Source organism: Semicossyphus pulcher, unplaced genomic scaffold, assembly GCF_022749685.1.
Source record: "Semicossyphus pulcher isolate SPU_LCO1_2020_fin unplaced genomic scaffold, fSemPul1.0.p SCAF_2, whole genome shotgun sequence".
Classification (NCBI taxonomy): Eukaryota; Metazoa; Chordata; class Actinopteri; order Labriformes; family Labridae; genus Semicossyphus; species Semicossyphus pulcher.
The window spans coordinates 34662783-34677625 of NW_027211693.1; the positions used below are offsets into that span (position 1 = coordinate 34662783).

General features: G+C 38.2%; 1 protein-coding gene across 2 annotated transcripts; it reads left to right on the forward strand.

Annotated features, from left to right (window-relative positions):
• The first annotated feature begins 1128 nt into the window (after window positions 1–1128).
• On the forward strand, window positions 1129–13892 carry LOC138598031 (plastin-3-like). 2 transcript variants are annotated; one of them, XM_069669684.1, is made up of 16 exons: window positions 1129–1188; window positions 6098–6166; window positions 7134–7285; window positions 7544–7673; window positions 7798–7930; window positions 8107–8188; window positions 8851–9016; window positions 9330–9469; window positions 9723–9818; window positions 10326–10512; window positions 10614–10692; window positions 10782–10899; window positions 11121–11254; window positions 11700–11823; window positions 11969–12093; window positions 12449–13892. In XM_069669684.1, the coding sequence occupies exons 2-16, from the start codon at window positions 6106–6108 to the stop codon at window positions 12579–12581; spliced, it is 1860 nt and encodes a 619-aa protein (XP_069525785.1). In that variant the 5' UTR covers window positions 1129–1188; window positions 6098–6105; the 3' UTR covers window positions 12582–13892. The 2 variants fall into 2 exon arrangements, with proteins under 2 accessions (XP_069525785.1, XP_069525787.1); XM_069669686.1 differs by lacking the exons at window positions 1129–1188; window positions 6098–6166 and having other exon boundaries at window positions 7200–7289.
• The last annotated feature ends 951 nt before the right edge of the window (window positions 13893–14843 follow it).

A 14843-nucleotide genomic window follows, 5' to 3' on the forward strand; every position in this document is an offset into this window, starting at 1 on the left:
GAGATCATGTGAGGTAATACAGCTATAGTCTGATCTGTGTTCTATATACCCTACTAATGCCTCTATTGTGTTTTTTACAACAGTGTGCCAAGTGTAGGCCTATGTAAACTACATCCCCTGTTTGTGTTTTATTCACTTGATGTTTTAGGGAGCATTTTGAACACCTTGGCAAAATTTGGCATCTTTTTTTCCATAAATCTAGTGATTAATGTGAATTGTCCCAAATAAACTAAGCTAAACTTAACTCTTTCATTTAGCAAAAATAAAAAAGGCTATGGCCTACATTTTGCAATTTTTTTCCCATCATAACAATAGATAGATAGATAGATGTACTTTATTGATCCCTAACTGGGAAGTTGTGGCGTTACAACAGCAGGTTATCAAAGCGAATAAAGCACACTAAATAAAAATAAACACACTGTAAAAATAACCCCAACACTAGTAGAGGGGATATATACATCCATGAATTCTAACAAATAATAACCTCAAATCTATTAATCTAAAATATAGTAACATCTGAAAAGTAAACCTAATTAAATATAAAATATAAAACGAACATATATCTTACATGTGAACAAACATTACAGGGAGGTAGAGGTGTTAATGTTGCCTACCGTACAGTCTTCACAGTTGTAAATGTGCAATTACAATAATTCAAGGTGTGTCATTAGCCTACCGTGTACAGAGATGTTGATGTGCAAATACACTGATGAAGTGGTACAAAATAAAAAGATGAATCATGTGCAAAGTTTAGCAGGAGCATAACTTTAAGTGGTTAAATTCACCTTTTAGAAACGTTTACAACCAATAGCCTACATTTGTTATACACATAGCCATTGGGAAAATAAAGCTAATGCCTGAAAGTCTTTACATTAAAATTTGTTAGTATTATCATTAGGCTACACTTGGCATTTCAAACCTGTTTCCATTTTACTCTCTAATAGTGCATACAGTGTGCTCTGCTTGGTTGAAACATAAGCTGTTGTTCCTAAGTGGTCAGACATGACTGCTGCTGATGGGAGGAAGACGGAGGAGTGCTGGTGAGGGAAGGGGCGGCGCTGAGGGGAGGAGCGCTGTTCTTAACCGGGCGGTGTCAGCTGAAGAAAACGGGACAGAGGAGCGGTGAGAGGCCGACACAGGGATTCATTTCCCCCGGTGGTTTTACTGAATTGCACCAGCGGACTTCAGGTAAGAGGAAGGCGTGTGTAGGGCGTTTTCTCATGACTCAGGAGGGGAATTCATTCAGTGAGCAGAAAATAGGACTTATTGCTTACTGCGGCACATCTGTTTTTCCATTCAGCAAATGATACATTTATATAGCGTAGGCTACTTATTTTATGTTTGGAGATGTGTGTAAATATATTTTAACAGTAGCTACAAATGCGCAGTAGGCTATGTGAGGTGTGTATAATACGACATGCATTTTTAAGCTGGTATGGACGCTGCAACAATATCTGGTGAACGTTTGAATCATTTAGGATTTATTTTGCATAGAATAAGTCTGTACAAGCATTTTTATTAATCCTGTATCAAAAATACTTTATGACCACTGAAAACCCTTCATGTTTATTTACATGTTTCGGAGCGTTGCATGTTTATTCAATTAATAATTTAATACCACTGGTGTGTGACGGGAAGACAGTGCAGCAGCCATGTGTCAGGATGAATGGTGACATGAGCTGCCTCGTCACTCGAAGGAGAAGTGTGTGTGTGTGTGGGGGGGTCCAGTCCATCAGGACTTCTGTAGGTTATGGACACACTCCTTCAGTCTTGTGCATGTGTGTGACGGCATGAATGAATCCTCAGAATCTAAATCTGGAGGACAAATGGCATCCTGACCATGTGTCAGTGTCAGTGAGTAAATATTAGATCATCCAGGAATGACCGGATTCTAAATACATTCCTGATTGATTGATTGATTGATTGATTGATTGACAGAAAACTTGTTTATCACCAGGCATTTTCCACAGGTGTGACCTGATAGACCTATGATAAATATGTTATAATGTAATAGGACCAGCATTTAATTACATTTTTCTGCAACTTCATGATTTTCACTGTGATGGCATGTACAGAGTTTTAATCTACCTTTACTTAAATAAACATGCACTGAAAGCACAGGAAGGACAAACCGTAAAAGTCCTCAGTATGAAGGTCTGTTCTACCTGAAGCAGTGACATCTGGTGGCAGGCTGTAAATGTACTTTTTTTCTGTAACCCAACATTTCTGAATGGACAGTTATTTCTCAATGAAACATTTATTATACTGTGATTAGTTATAATAATCTAATTTGCATAAACCTTAAACGTTATCATGTCTTTCCTATCATGTCGTCCTATTTCCAATTTATTGGAAAACGCTTATAAAATGCCTGCCCTCCTGTTTGGTAAATCTGCAACGTAGTATTTTAGTTTCTTCAGATTTACAAAGTCTTTTGCCTCAAGGAGGACAATGTCTTTATTTTGTATAGGCCTGTTTTGCATTAAAATGAATACTTTTCAATCATTACACACATTAGGAGTGTCTCAAACAAATGTGTGTGTTTGAAGGGTATTTGGAGAGATTAGTTGCCCTGTGATTGTCTGCCTTTGTCTGCCTGTTCGTGTCTGACTATGCAACCACTTAGTTTGCATACTGGTGCCAAAGCATAGCCTATTTGTTTGTACGCCAGGCGCTGCAACATGATCATAGCCCATTCAAGAGATTTTGTCAAGACACTCAGAGTTGTTAATCCCCTTCAAAGTCACCGGCTTCAGACTGAAAAGCGCCTTTAATCTCTTTAAGTTGGATCTTGGTTTCTTATTAAACCAGGTCTTTTAATGGATGTCTAATTATGTGTGATATGTTTCTGTTAGCTTAAGGAGCAGCCTTGTTTATGATGTTTGGAGCTAGATCTCAAACCAATAATAATTCTTGATTTGACAGAATGGCTTTAGCTTGCTGGGCTGAAATTGATTATCTGTTGTGTAATACATCAGGTTGCCATATCTTGAGCTATTAAGGCTCTTGGAGAGCTCTCAGAGAAAATCATATACACTACAGGCTAATCTCTAATTCCTGGTACTGAATATCTAGGCCATTTTTTTTCGATAACAGTATCTCATGTGATACATTAAGCTGCCAACCTGCTTCGAGTTATGCTTTTTGCTGCTAAAAGCATCATCCTAGCCTAAGATCTAATAGGATTTGTCTGTAATTAATGGGATATGCTTCAAAGACTAATATATATGGCTACATCGTTTAATTAACGTATTTGGTGTCTTAAAACAGTCAGCTCTCCCAAATTAAAATTCAATTATTTACTTACTTATTTTTATATGTCCTGTATTGTAATGTTTGCACTATTCACTTTGCTGCTGTAACGCTGCAGATGTCCTCGTTGTGGGACGAATAAAGGATTATCTTATCTTAAAGTTTAAAAGTCTGATCTTTATCTGCCGTGTTTATGACCAAAGAACAGGTAAATAAAAGTGTTTGTGGGTACTTAATATCTTCAGTATGTACAGTTGTATTAGCTATCAACAAAAGGCAAAACCCTGTAAACCCTCCATTAAAGGATCACATAACACTAAAGGCAGTATAAATCTTTCAGATGTTATGGAATGGCCTTCAGGCTGAGTTAAGACTAAATGGCTCTTTGTATTATAGATTAAGCTGCTATCTATTTTCCCGGCTGAGTTCACTGGGCTGTTCAGGTGGAAAGCTGTCGTATGGCTCCATGCTGACCCAAGCATTTAACGGTTAATAGAGAATTATGAACACACTGTGCTATCATATCTCATAGACCAGGCTTACAGAGCTTGAGCTATCCTATTTAACAAATCTGTCTGTTGTACTCATAGAAGTTATGAATATAAGCCTAATCACTATAATCATCTTTACTGTGTTAATGTTGGTGCTGAACCTCTACTAACAGATTTTCAAAAATCATCAATTAATGATGAATTTATAAGTTGTTTAATTGAGATCGAACTTTTTAAAGGAGGAAATACTCCTACTTAATTTAAAATGTCCCATTCTAAGCGATTATACACTGTCCCATCAGTTCAAAACAAGCAGGGGTTTTGATGCTACAGCTGGCTTTGGTATGACCAGTAGCATATGGTGGCTAATGTCAGCTAATGTTTACAAACATTACTTTTTGAATAGAGCTCAGACTAATCCCAGTCCTCCTGTGCTGTGATTGGTTAGTTCTGCTTTATTGTGTTGATGGCTATGGGGACTTTCCTAGAAAAATACATGAGGCAACAAGTACAAGCCATTACACCGCAAAAGTGTGGGATTCAGCGAAGCTCTAAAGTGAAATTAAAAAAGCAAATTTCACTGACTATACAGGCCAATTTCATGTGCTACTGTCTCCAGCGTGCCTGCTGGTTAAAGGTATAATCATTTTTTCTTGCATTTTGTCAACAACACATTCAAACTGGGCCCCTCCTCCTGGGCTCTTTGTCACCAGAAGCTCACTCTCACTCAGAAAGAAGGCCAACTCTGCATCGCTCTTTCGCCATGTTCGCCGGTCTGAATGGGGCCCAGTTGCTAATTTGAACCTTTCCCACACTCACCTGTACGCTGTGATTGGCTCAGGGAACCACGACAGTGCCCCTCCTCAAAAAAGAATAGATGCAGAGGGAAGGGTCTCACAAGGGTCTGCCCACACACTCACCAACACACACTTATGAAGCTCATAAGTGATGATTTATATTATATTTGTAAAAGTCTATATTTAATTTTTCTGGGAAAATCCTACCTAATATACATTTAAGGAAAGGCACATAGAGTAACTTCAATGCATGTTCATTTCAGGAAGATGCTCTTCATCAGCATGCAAAGTGGAATCAATATTATAATAGTATGAAAAGAAGCAATGCTGCCAACCCAACACACACTTTCTAACAGCAATCCTAAATGCAACAGACTCATATCATCAACCTGTTATATTCTGACCATTGTTAATCAACACAGCTGAAGTGTAAAGTTTCATTAGAGACTTATGAGACATGGCCATTTATTTTTTCAAGACACACTAACTATAGTACAAGCATGTGATCAGGCACAGGGTTCAGTCCTCTCTTTGTATGCTCCCCTTTGACTCCCCTTAGTAAAACCAGATGACTGTTGATGCCCTACTCAGTTATTTGGCTGGAGTGATGTTACTTACATTTCTTAAACAAATGACATCGGTAAGCTTTTCGTTCTTGGACCTTGAAAATGAAGGTCAATAAATTGGTTTATTTCTATTATATTCAACTATGAAAACTGCAAAAGTTTAGAACATTAGTAAAGGCCTATGAATGAATATTCTTGCTTTCATCTTTCTCTGCTTAATTTCTGCCACAACCTTTTTGCTCAAGTTACAGTGTCTTCTCACTGCATAGTTGAGCAGTGCGTGACAGCCGCGGAATGTTTTTTTGTCTGTCTGCACTGGTTGCTAGTGAAGTTCAGGATTTATTTAAAGATTCTTTCATCAATTTGAAGGCACCTGAAGGCTTATCTCCTGCTGACATTTCAGAATTACTATTCCTGACTCCACTAAGAGGCCACTGAGGTCATCAAATCTGACTTCTGACTTCAAGCTGACTCCTCTGTTGCTATAATAGAACCAATACTTAAGAACGATCTCCCCCCTCCCATAAGATCAGATGGATCTGTTGACTGTTTGAAAATAACCATTTAATAATCCACTTCTTTTAGTTGACCTGTCTTTAATGTTAAGGGTTGCTGTGAGTTGTGATTGGTCGCTGTATGCAATTTGTTTTTGTGTCTATTTTTGAATGCTTTATTTTTTATGAGTTTGTGAGTATTTAAAAGTTTGGATTGTTTTGTGCTTGGTATTCTTGTACTGTAAAATATAACGCTATTTGTAACCTGTGTTACAGATGATAACATAATTTACTTTATGTTACTTGTTTGCCTCAATTAAATTGAGGTTCTGCAGATAATGTGATGATTTAGTACCATCATTTCTCATAATGTGTGTGATGTGTAAAGTAAGGTGTACGTTTTGCAGGTGTAAAAAAAATATCGACCCTCATGGCTAAAATTGCATTGCAGTACCTTAATGCAGCTCTTTCCTGTGTTCTGCTGATCTATTTTACAGTTATCAGTATGTCAACAAACGTCAGCGCTGAGGAGATGGAGGAGATCAGGGAGGGATTCCAGAAAGTGGGTGAGTAACGTGCAGAGATGGTAAATGAACATCCTGTTTGAAGTGCAGCAAAGCAGCTGACTAACACATGTGCTTGAACACTGTGTCTTGTGTGTGCGTGCGTGCGTGTGTGCGTGCCTGTGTATGTGTGTGTGTGTGTGTGTGTGTGTGCACCATCTTACAGACAGATGTTTTTTTCTTGGAATTTATGAAAAGAAATGAAACCTTTAATATGCCTATATTTAAGTTATTGGAATAAGGAATACTTGGAATTTTGGAAGATCTGCGTCTTGGTTTTCTTGCTCAGCTTGAGATGAGCAGATGGATGCTAATCTCCATTTGTTAAATGTAAAGATGGAGCCAAAGGAAGGCGTTTGTTACCTTTAGACAGAGCCATGCTAGCTGTTTCTTCCAGCAGTTTCCTGACTATAGCTTTATTTTTAACTAACAGACATGAGAGTGGTATCTTCCCTACCCTTCTAACTCTCAGCAACAAGTATGATGATTGTATTATTCAGAATTATTATTGGCATTTATCATATATCAGAGTAAATCACTTATTGTTGGGTATTTTTCCCGAAGCAGGGGACTTGTGATACGAAGTGACAGCAAAACAGTAAAATTAGACAGGAGACGGCAAATATCTCGACCCCTAATATGGGTCATAGTCCGAAAACACTTGATCCTACACTTTCCACAATGCACTGCAGGAACTACAGTATATTCCCCTGAATAAAGCTTATGCCCAAACTAAGAAAACCACAGTGACATCAGCAGTGTTTTTTTCCAGACTTGACAAAGAGCATGAACACATGTAAATTTGACCAGCACAGTCAAACGTTGAATCCGGTCCTCTCCGACTCCTGCTGTTTAGAATAGCAAATGTAGAAGTTGTCACGAACTTGACACTTGACTCAATCAAAAGTGAGAGAGCAGAGCAGCCCCGGCTTCAATGAAATATTGCTTGAAATTTGACACTCTTTTCTAGATGTGGATTGCAATGGGTACATCTGCGCCTCTGAACTGGGCGCCCTGTTCCAAGAGGTGGGCTGTCCTCTGCCTGGATACCAGATCAGAGAACTCCTTCAGAAGCTGGACAGAAACAACGACAGCCATGTCAGCCTTGAAGAGTTCACGGCTGTAGGTAACACTAAAAAACTAACTTCACTAACCATTTACTAACTCAACGTTGACTGATGGTCCCCTTACAAATAAGCTAGTTGCTTGGCTGACTTGATCAATTAAATTAAATATTAGTCTGTGATACTTGATGTTGAAACTAACTTACTCGGTAAGTAACTGACTAACTGGAAAACACAAACTGATGAGCATGGTTAATCATAAATCATTATCTTAACCAGTGTAACCACAAGTTACTGTTCTGGTGTGAATTTTCAGATTTTCCAGGATTTAAAGGACGACCGCATGGCCCAGGGTTTCAGGAAAGCTCTCAATAAGAAAGAAGGAATTGTAGCCATCGGGGGAACCAGTGAGATCTCCAGTGAAGGAACTCAACACTCAATCTCTGGTTAGTGAGGCTTTATTAACACTCATACCTAAGGCCTATATGTATGATATGTTAGGGTTCACTGTTAACTGTGATCAACGGCATCAAAACAGCATCCGTGATGCTTGTCTCAACTGTATTTCAGAGCAGGAGCGTTATGCCTTTGCCAACTACATCAGCTCTGCTTTGGAGAAGGATCCAGACTGTGAAGGCATCCTGCCCATCGACCCCAACACCGAAGCTCTGTTTAAAGCAGTGGCCGACGGCATCATGCTTTGGTAAACGAGACAAATCTGACAAGATTGTTAAAATATAATGTTCTTCAACACATTATTGTCTCAATTGTCTGTACGCATCTCTGATCAACTAACTGTATGTTTATCTTAATCCTTTTTAGTCTTTTTTAAGCCTTGTATCGGTTTATTGTGTGAATACAAACTCTGTTTTTTTGCAGTAAACTCATCAACCTCTCTGTTCCTGACACCATCGACGAAAGAACCATCAATAAAAAGAAACTCACGCCTTTCACCACTCAGGTTAGTAAGTTGCTAGTTGATTTACTAGTTAGTCCGTAGTCAGCTAATTAGTTAATTTAATGCTTGAATAATAAGCAATCTTAAATGTTATGACAGGTGTCCTCATTCAGTTTTATATTTGGTACTTAAAAACATACACATACATTTTAACAATTAAAAGAAATTAAATAAAAGAGTAATTAATTTATCAGTCATTTTACTTTCCTAACTAAAACTACATCAGTCATGGTTCCTGCACAGTATGGAGTGGAATGATTTTAGTGATTTCCAGGTCTAGATAAGTATAGAAGATATTTGTTTCTAGACTATTCTGTTTCCTTTGCATTTGCATACTGTATACACAGCATCACAAATCACCGAACATTAAGCTTGTCTTAACATGTATTAGTGAAAAGTGATGCAGTAACCAGAAAAGTAGAAGGACCATCTCCTCTCATTGGCTGCCCTTATCATTTTTTCCATGGACACAGTGAATAAACAAGGCTGCAAAGACGCTTTGAAAATAAAATTGAATACATTTGTTCAACTACTTTTTGGTTCTTATTTACAAAAAAGATTTAAAAAATATATAGGGGGAATGATGACTGATTACACATATAAACATTTTATTACATAAATATGTTGACTATATTGGCCTTTTCATCACTTATTGTCCCCAACAGGAGAATCTGAACTTGGCTCTGAATTCGGCCTCAGCCATCGGCTGCCAAGTTGTCAATATCGGAGCCCAGGATCTGAAGGAGGGAAAACCTCACCTGGTGCTTGGCCTCCTCTGGCAGATCATCAAGATAGGACTGTTTGCTGATATAGAGCTGAGCCGCAATGAAGGTAAGTAACAAACACACACACATTCACGGAGTCAGGCTTATCTGTTGACATAAAGGAAATATTCCCATACATACAAACCACATGTGACAATATAACTTGTAGGAGATAGTTAAGACTAAACCATACTGAAAAAACAAACAAAAATAACTTGTATCAAGAAATAGACCCCAGGAGGAATAGTTCTTACCTCGGTAATGACTTATGGGGATCCTAAATAAATACATTTACAAAATCTCTTTCCTATGGTTTTGTTTTTTTTAATCAATCATTCTGCGCTCACAAATTAAAGTCCTGCATGTGTTTCTGTGTTCAGCCATAGCAGCATTGCTAGAGGAAGGGGAGAGCCTGGAAGAGTTGATGAAACTCAGTCCTGAGGAGCTGCTGCTGCGTTGGGCCAATTTCCATCTGAAGAAAGTTGGCATGTCAATATCAAACTTTTCTGGAGATATTAAGGTTAGAAAATGTCACTGTGATGACTTGGCCTCTCAATGAATTACCAGTGAAAATATAATTTGACTTTTTAACACTTTCCTTAGTTTCAGGATCATATCTGTGCCATTTGCTTAAAGTCAATGTGTATTATAAACTACATATTTAATACTCCATGTCATAGCTTTAAAGCAATCCCTAGGAGGATAAACCTGTCACTTTGGGTGGGGAGTGATTATCAAACAGGATGGTTGTTTATCTTTCTCTTCCTGTGCAGGACTCCAAGGCATACTTCCACCTGCTCGAGCAGATCGCACCAGACGGCTCTAAAGAGGACGCTCCACGGGTTGAGATAGACATGACTGGTGTTTATGTAAGATGATTAAGCAAAAGTAACAGCTACAATATGTATTTTTAATTTAGAGTCGGTCGTTTCTCAATCGGAAGGTTGGGGGTTTGATCCCTGACTGCTACAGTCACATGTCAAAGTGTCCTTGGGCCAGACACTGAATCCCAAATTTCTCCCGGTGGCACAGAAAATGGGTATGAATGGGCATAGATCTGATTGGAGATTGGCACTTAGGCCTTTGCCATCAGTTTGGGAACGTGTGTGTGAATGTGTGAATGTGACATGTAGTGTAAAAGTAGCTTTGAGTGGTCGCAAGACTAGAAAAGCGCTCTATAATGATTGATTGACTGATGTGAATGACTGATTCTGGTTCTGATAAGTACAGTGCATTTTACCATTTATCTAGTCAGACATGTATTGCAATATAATTTAGGGAATGGGACTCCATAAAGGATGTTCTTTATCAATTACAGCAGAGCAAGAAAGCAAAATGTAAATCTGTGCTCACTCTTATGTTTTATGTTCCACTAGGAGAAGGATCTTTCGAAGAGAGCAGAGTGCATGCTCCAACAGGCCGACCGCCTCGGCTGCCGCCAGTTCGTAACTGCTACTGATGTAGTGTGTGGTAACTCAAAGCTCAACATGGCCTTTGTAGCTACACTCTTCAACAAACACCCGGCTCTCACCAAACCAGAGAACCAAGACTGGAATCTGGAGAGTAAGCATGGACAAATAATTCCTCTTTTAAATGTTCCTTACTTACGTCTACACATGTAGAAAGTAGCTTTTACTAAAAGGAGTTTGCGTCTTACACTTTAGGTGAGACCAGGGAGGAGAGAACTTTCAGGAACTGGATGAACTCTCTTGGAGTCAGTCCATACGTTCACCATATCTACGGGTCAGTATCTCTCACTTGGTGTAGTTGTCATGTTAACTGTTGCATGATTCTCCATTTAAATGCATGTGTGCATGTGTGTGTTTTTGCAGTGATCTGATGGATGCCATGGTTATTCTCCAGCTTTATGAAAGGATTAAGGTGCCAGTGGACTGGGACAACAGAGTCAACCACCCTCCATTCAAGGCAGTAGTAGGGCACTTAAAAAAGGTAAATGTACACTCTACTTTCCAAACTTTAGGTGTGTAACCTTTGAAGAATGCATCCTCAAATAAATGAGAATAAAAGTGATGTATTATACTGTATGTACTGTATGGTGTCATCCTGTTTTTCCATACACAACAACATGAGTTATACATTCTGTCATTTAACAAAAAACTGTGTTTTCTGTAAAATATGGTAACTTTTCTGTGTGTTTATGTGTACGACAGATAGAAAACTGTAACTATGCTGTGGAACTGGGTAAGGGAAAGGCTGGTTTTTCCCTGGTGGGAATTGCTGGACAGGACCTCTACGATGGAAATGCAACTCTCACTCTGGCACTGGTGTGGCAGCTGATGAGGAGGTGATTTAGTCCTTAAAATTTAAAAAATAACTTTTTTTAGGTAGTCATTGGAGATGTTGAGAAATAAACTCGGAATAAAACAAGGAAAATACCACTGAGAAGTAAGACTGCATTTTTTGCATTCAGTCTTGAAGGTTTAGTTGCTATACAGTCCTAAACAAGGAGAGGGCGCTGTTCCCTCAGCAAAGACATAAAGCTTCACAGTTTCAAATTGATAGATCAAGATCAACTCAAGGATGTTTTTTTTTTGAGTGAAACCACAAGAAAAGCAAACACACCCAAAATACACCAAGGTAAGGCAGAAAGAATAGCCTCTTTTTGTGACAATGTAGGACTCATTTGAATGATTACTGATTAAACTCAGTGTTAGGAGAAAGAGGCTACAAACATACTATATTTTAATAGTTGATATGCTTACATCTGGTCTTTTTATATCTGAATGCAGGTACACTTTAAACGTTCTTGAGGACCTTGGAGATGGAGATGCTGCAGGAGATGATCTGATAGTTTCATGGGTCAACAAGACTCTGGCTGAGGCTGGCAAGAGCTCCTCTATCAAAAGCTTTAAGGTGAGTTTTACTATAGTTACACTTTAGTACTTTTGGGCCGTATCAATTTGAATCTCTCCTTGGCAAAGAAGTTCTGGACTTGGTATGTTGCATATCTGTTACATCTGTATACATGTGTTATGTTTGTGTGTATCCTGCTGCTCAGGACAAATCGATCGGGACCAGTATTCCAGTCCTGGACGTGATTGATGCCATTCAGCCACAGAGTGTGAACTTCGATCTGGTTAAAACAGGAACTCTGTCAGACGAAGACAAACTGGACAATGCCAAGTAATCACCCCCTGGCTTTTCATTGACTTTGTGCTTATTCATAGTTGCTGGGTTTGAATATGGTAATCTATTTATGTCTAAATTATTGATTTTAAGGGACGTCTTCCATAAACATTTTTGCACCTACATGATTAAGGTTTTGTTTTTGAAAAAATAATTTCTATCTGTTCAAAATGTCCCATTGTAAACTCAGTATTTTAACAGACACAACAAAAGCTGGTAAAAAAACCACCGAACACTCAGACTCTGTCTGAGATTGTAGCAGCCATGTAAAGCCCACAGTGCTGTCAATTAAATAATTCATTATAACTTACATTCTCATGGTGATCCTAACCATGACCCTGTTCTTCTCCAGGTATGCTGTTTCCATGGCGAGGAAGATCGGGGCAAAAGTCTACGCCCTGCCTGAGGACTTGGTAGAGATCAACCCCAAAATGGTGATGACCATCTTCGCCTGCCTGATGGGGAGAGGCATGAAGAGATGTTGAAGGAGAGGCACATTCACACAAACACACTGGTTGTCTGTCCACATTGGGAGCATAAATGGAAGTCTTACTTTTTCATCTGCATACTGCATCAAACTGTTTGAAAACAAAAATTCAGAGTTGTGTGTACTGACAGAAAGAGTTGATTGATTGTGATTTTGATCAGAAAGTTGGTCAGACAGTTTGCAGTGACGTGAGACTTGTATAACTGCTACATGGAAAACATTTAGCGTGATTCCTTTCCTCACTTTTGCTTTTGGACACTGGAGTGGTTGAGTTAGAAGCGTCACATTCCGAAAGATTCATTTGACATTTTGCGCGCTGCACCGCCTCAAACTTTCCCATGTGTCGCTGCCTCATGATATCTATGTATCTTCCAATGTACCAGACAGTTCACTGTATGATTTTCTTTCCTTGAGCAATAAGATTATGTTTTTATTAAATACCTTCAGGACTTTTTCATGTATGACCAAAGCTGTAATACACCATAGGCATTTTATGGCTTCCTACTTGAAACTATAAAACTGAATACCTTTTTTCTACCTTTAAAGTCCATTCATTTATCCCTTCATTCTGAGGGATTCTGAGGGTTATTACCATAATATTTTTATTGTAATTGTATTAGGTTATCTTTAAGGGCTTTTCAAGGGGAAAAGACTGACTACATAACATTAAAGTCATCCCTTAATTTGAACCTTTAAACAAGCCTTAAGTTTTCCCCTCAAAATGCCATCAACCATGCACATACTCTGTTAGAGTGAATCCATTAATATGTAGTTATTCATATTCTTCTATTAGTTTATCCTACATTTGAAGTTTAATTGAAAAGTTAATTTAAATGCAAATTAAGGACATCCTGTAATGTTCTTTTCTACTTTCCAAGGATTGTTTAACCCTTCAGAACACCTTCATTGATGCAGAAAAGCCCAAACTTACTGTTAACCATCAAAACACAAATCTGTGCTACCTGTGGCCTGAATAACCCACAGAAACTTTTTTTCTCAGTATTTGAAGCAGTTTCTTTACTAAATGGTTACATCTGAAATGTAATACATTAAAGCCGATGCTGCTTTTCATATTGAATCAAAAGATAAAATTATGTATACCTGTTTTGTACCTGACCTCTAATCATGCTTTACTCTACTCTCTATAGTCAAAATGCTGTGCAGAGATGATCTTACCCAAATGTTTCCCAGTAAAGCCCTTTTGATGCAGCTGTGGGCATAACATTTGTTGTACATGAAAGCCATACTTACAAAACTCCAGGTGTATATTCACAGCAATGATGTTAAATAAATACTTTTTCCATCTGTTTTTTGCTGTTGTATTTTGCTCTTTTCTGTCCTATATAGAATCTAGAATGTGCCACTGGGTATTTGAAGGTTTTGTCAGAATTGAATTATTGTCACTAAATGGACTTCACCTGGATTTGAATTTGATGAATTAATTTAAGTGATCAAATTCACATTGTATAAAAAAAGGAAAGGAGCATTTACTGACTTGTGTTTAAGTAATTTCTTATTAAATGATCAATTTGAAGTTAAAATTAAGACGATTCTAAAAAGGCATTTATTTTTTAAATTATTTTTTTTGTACTGTGTACTACTCCAATTACTTTTTCACTTCAATCGATCATTTGCAGGCTCCATCTCATGATCGCCAAGAAGGATATTCAAGTCCAAACACATGCTCGTTAGCTTCATTGGTGACTCTTAATTGCCCGTATTTTTGAGCCTGAGCGTGAAAGGTTGTCTGTCTCTGTGTGTCAGCCCTGTGATTGACTGGTGATCAGTCCAAGTGTAACCCCGCCTATCGACCAATGACAGCTGGGATAGGGTCCAGCCTCCCCATGGCCCTGAACAGGATACGCAGTGTAGATAAAGGATGAAGATTCTAGTGGCACACTTCCCACTCCACAACAAGTCCACAACGATGTCATTGTTTTCATTCTACACACATTTAAGTGAAGTTTGAAGGAAAGTTCTATTTTTAAACATCTCTCAGATTTCTTGTTTCTGTTTGTGGACGGATCAAACAAATTACATTTGTTACTGAGCTGGAGTTAAAATGTTTTTCTGAGGAAAGCTATAGCTGTTATTTTGTTTCTTTCAGTTGTTACTGTTAAAACTGTGAATTCAACATTGACCGATTATCATCTTGTAAAGTTAATATGGTGACATGTTAGCTAACATCTAGCATCCAGCAGACTAACATTAGCATTTATTTGATGTCTTGTCTCTGGCCTGCTGATAAAGTTAAGTCAAA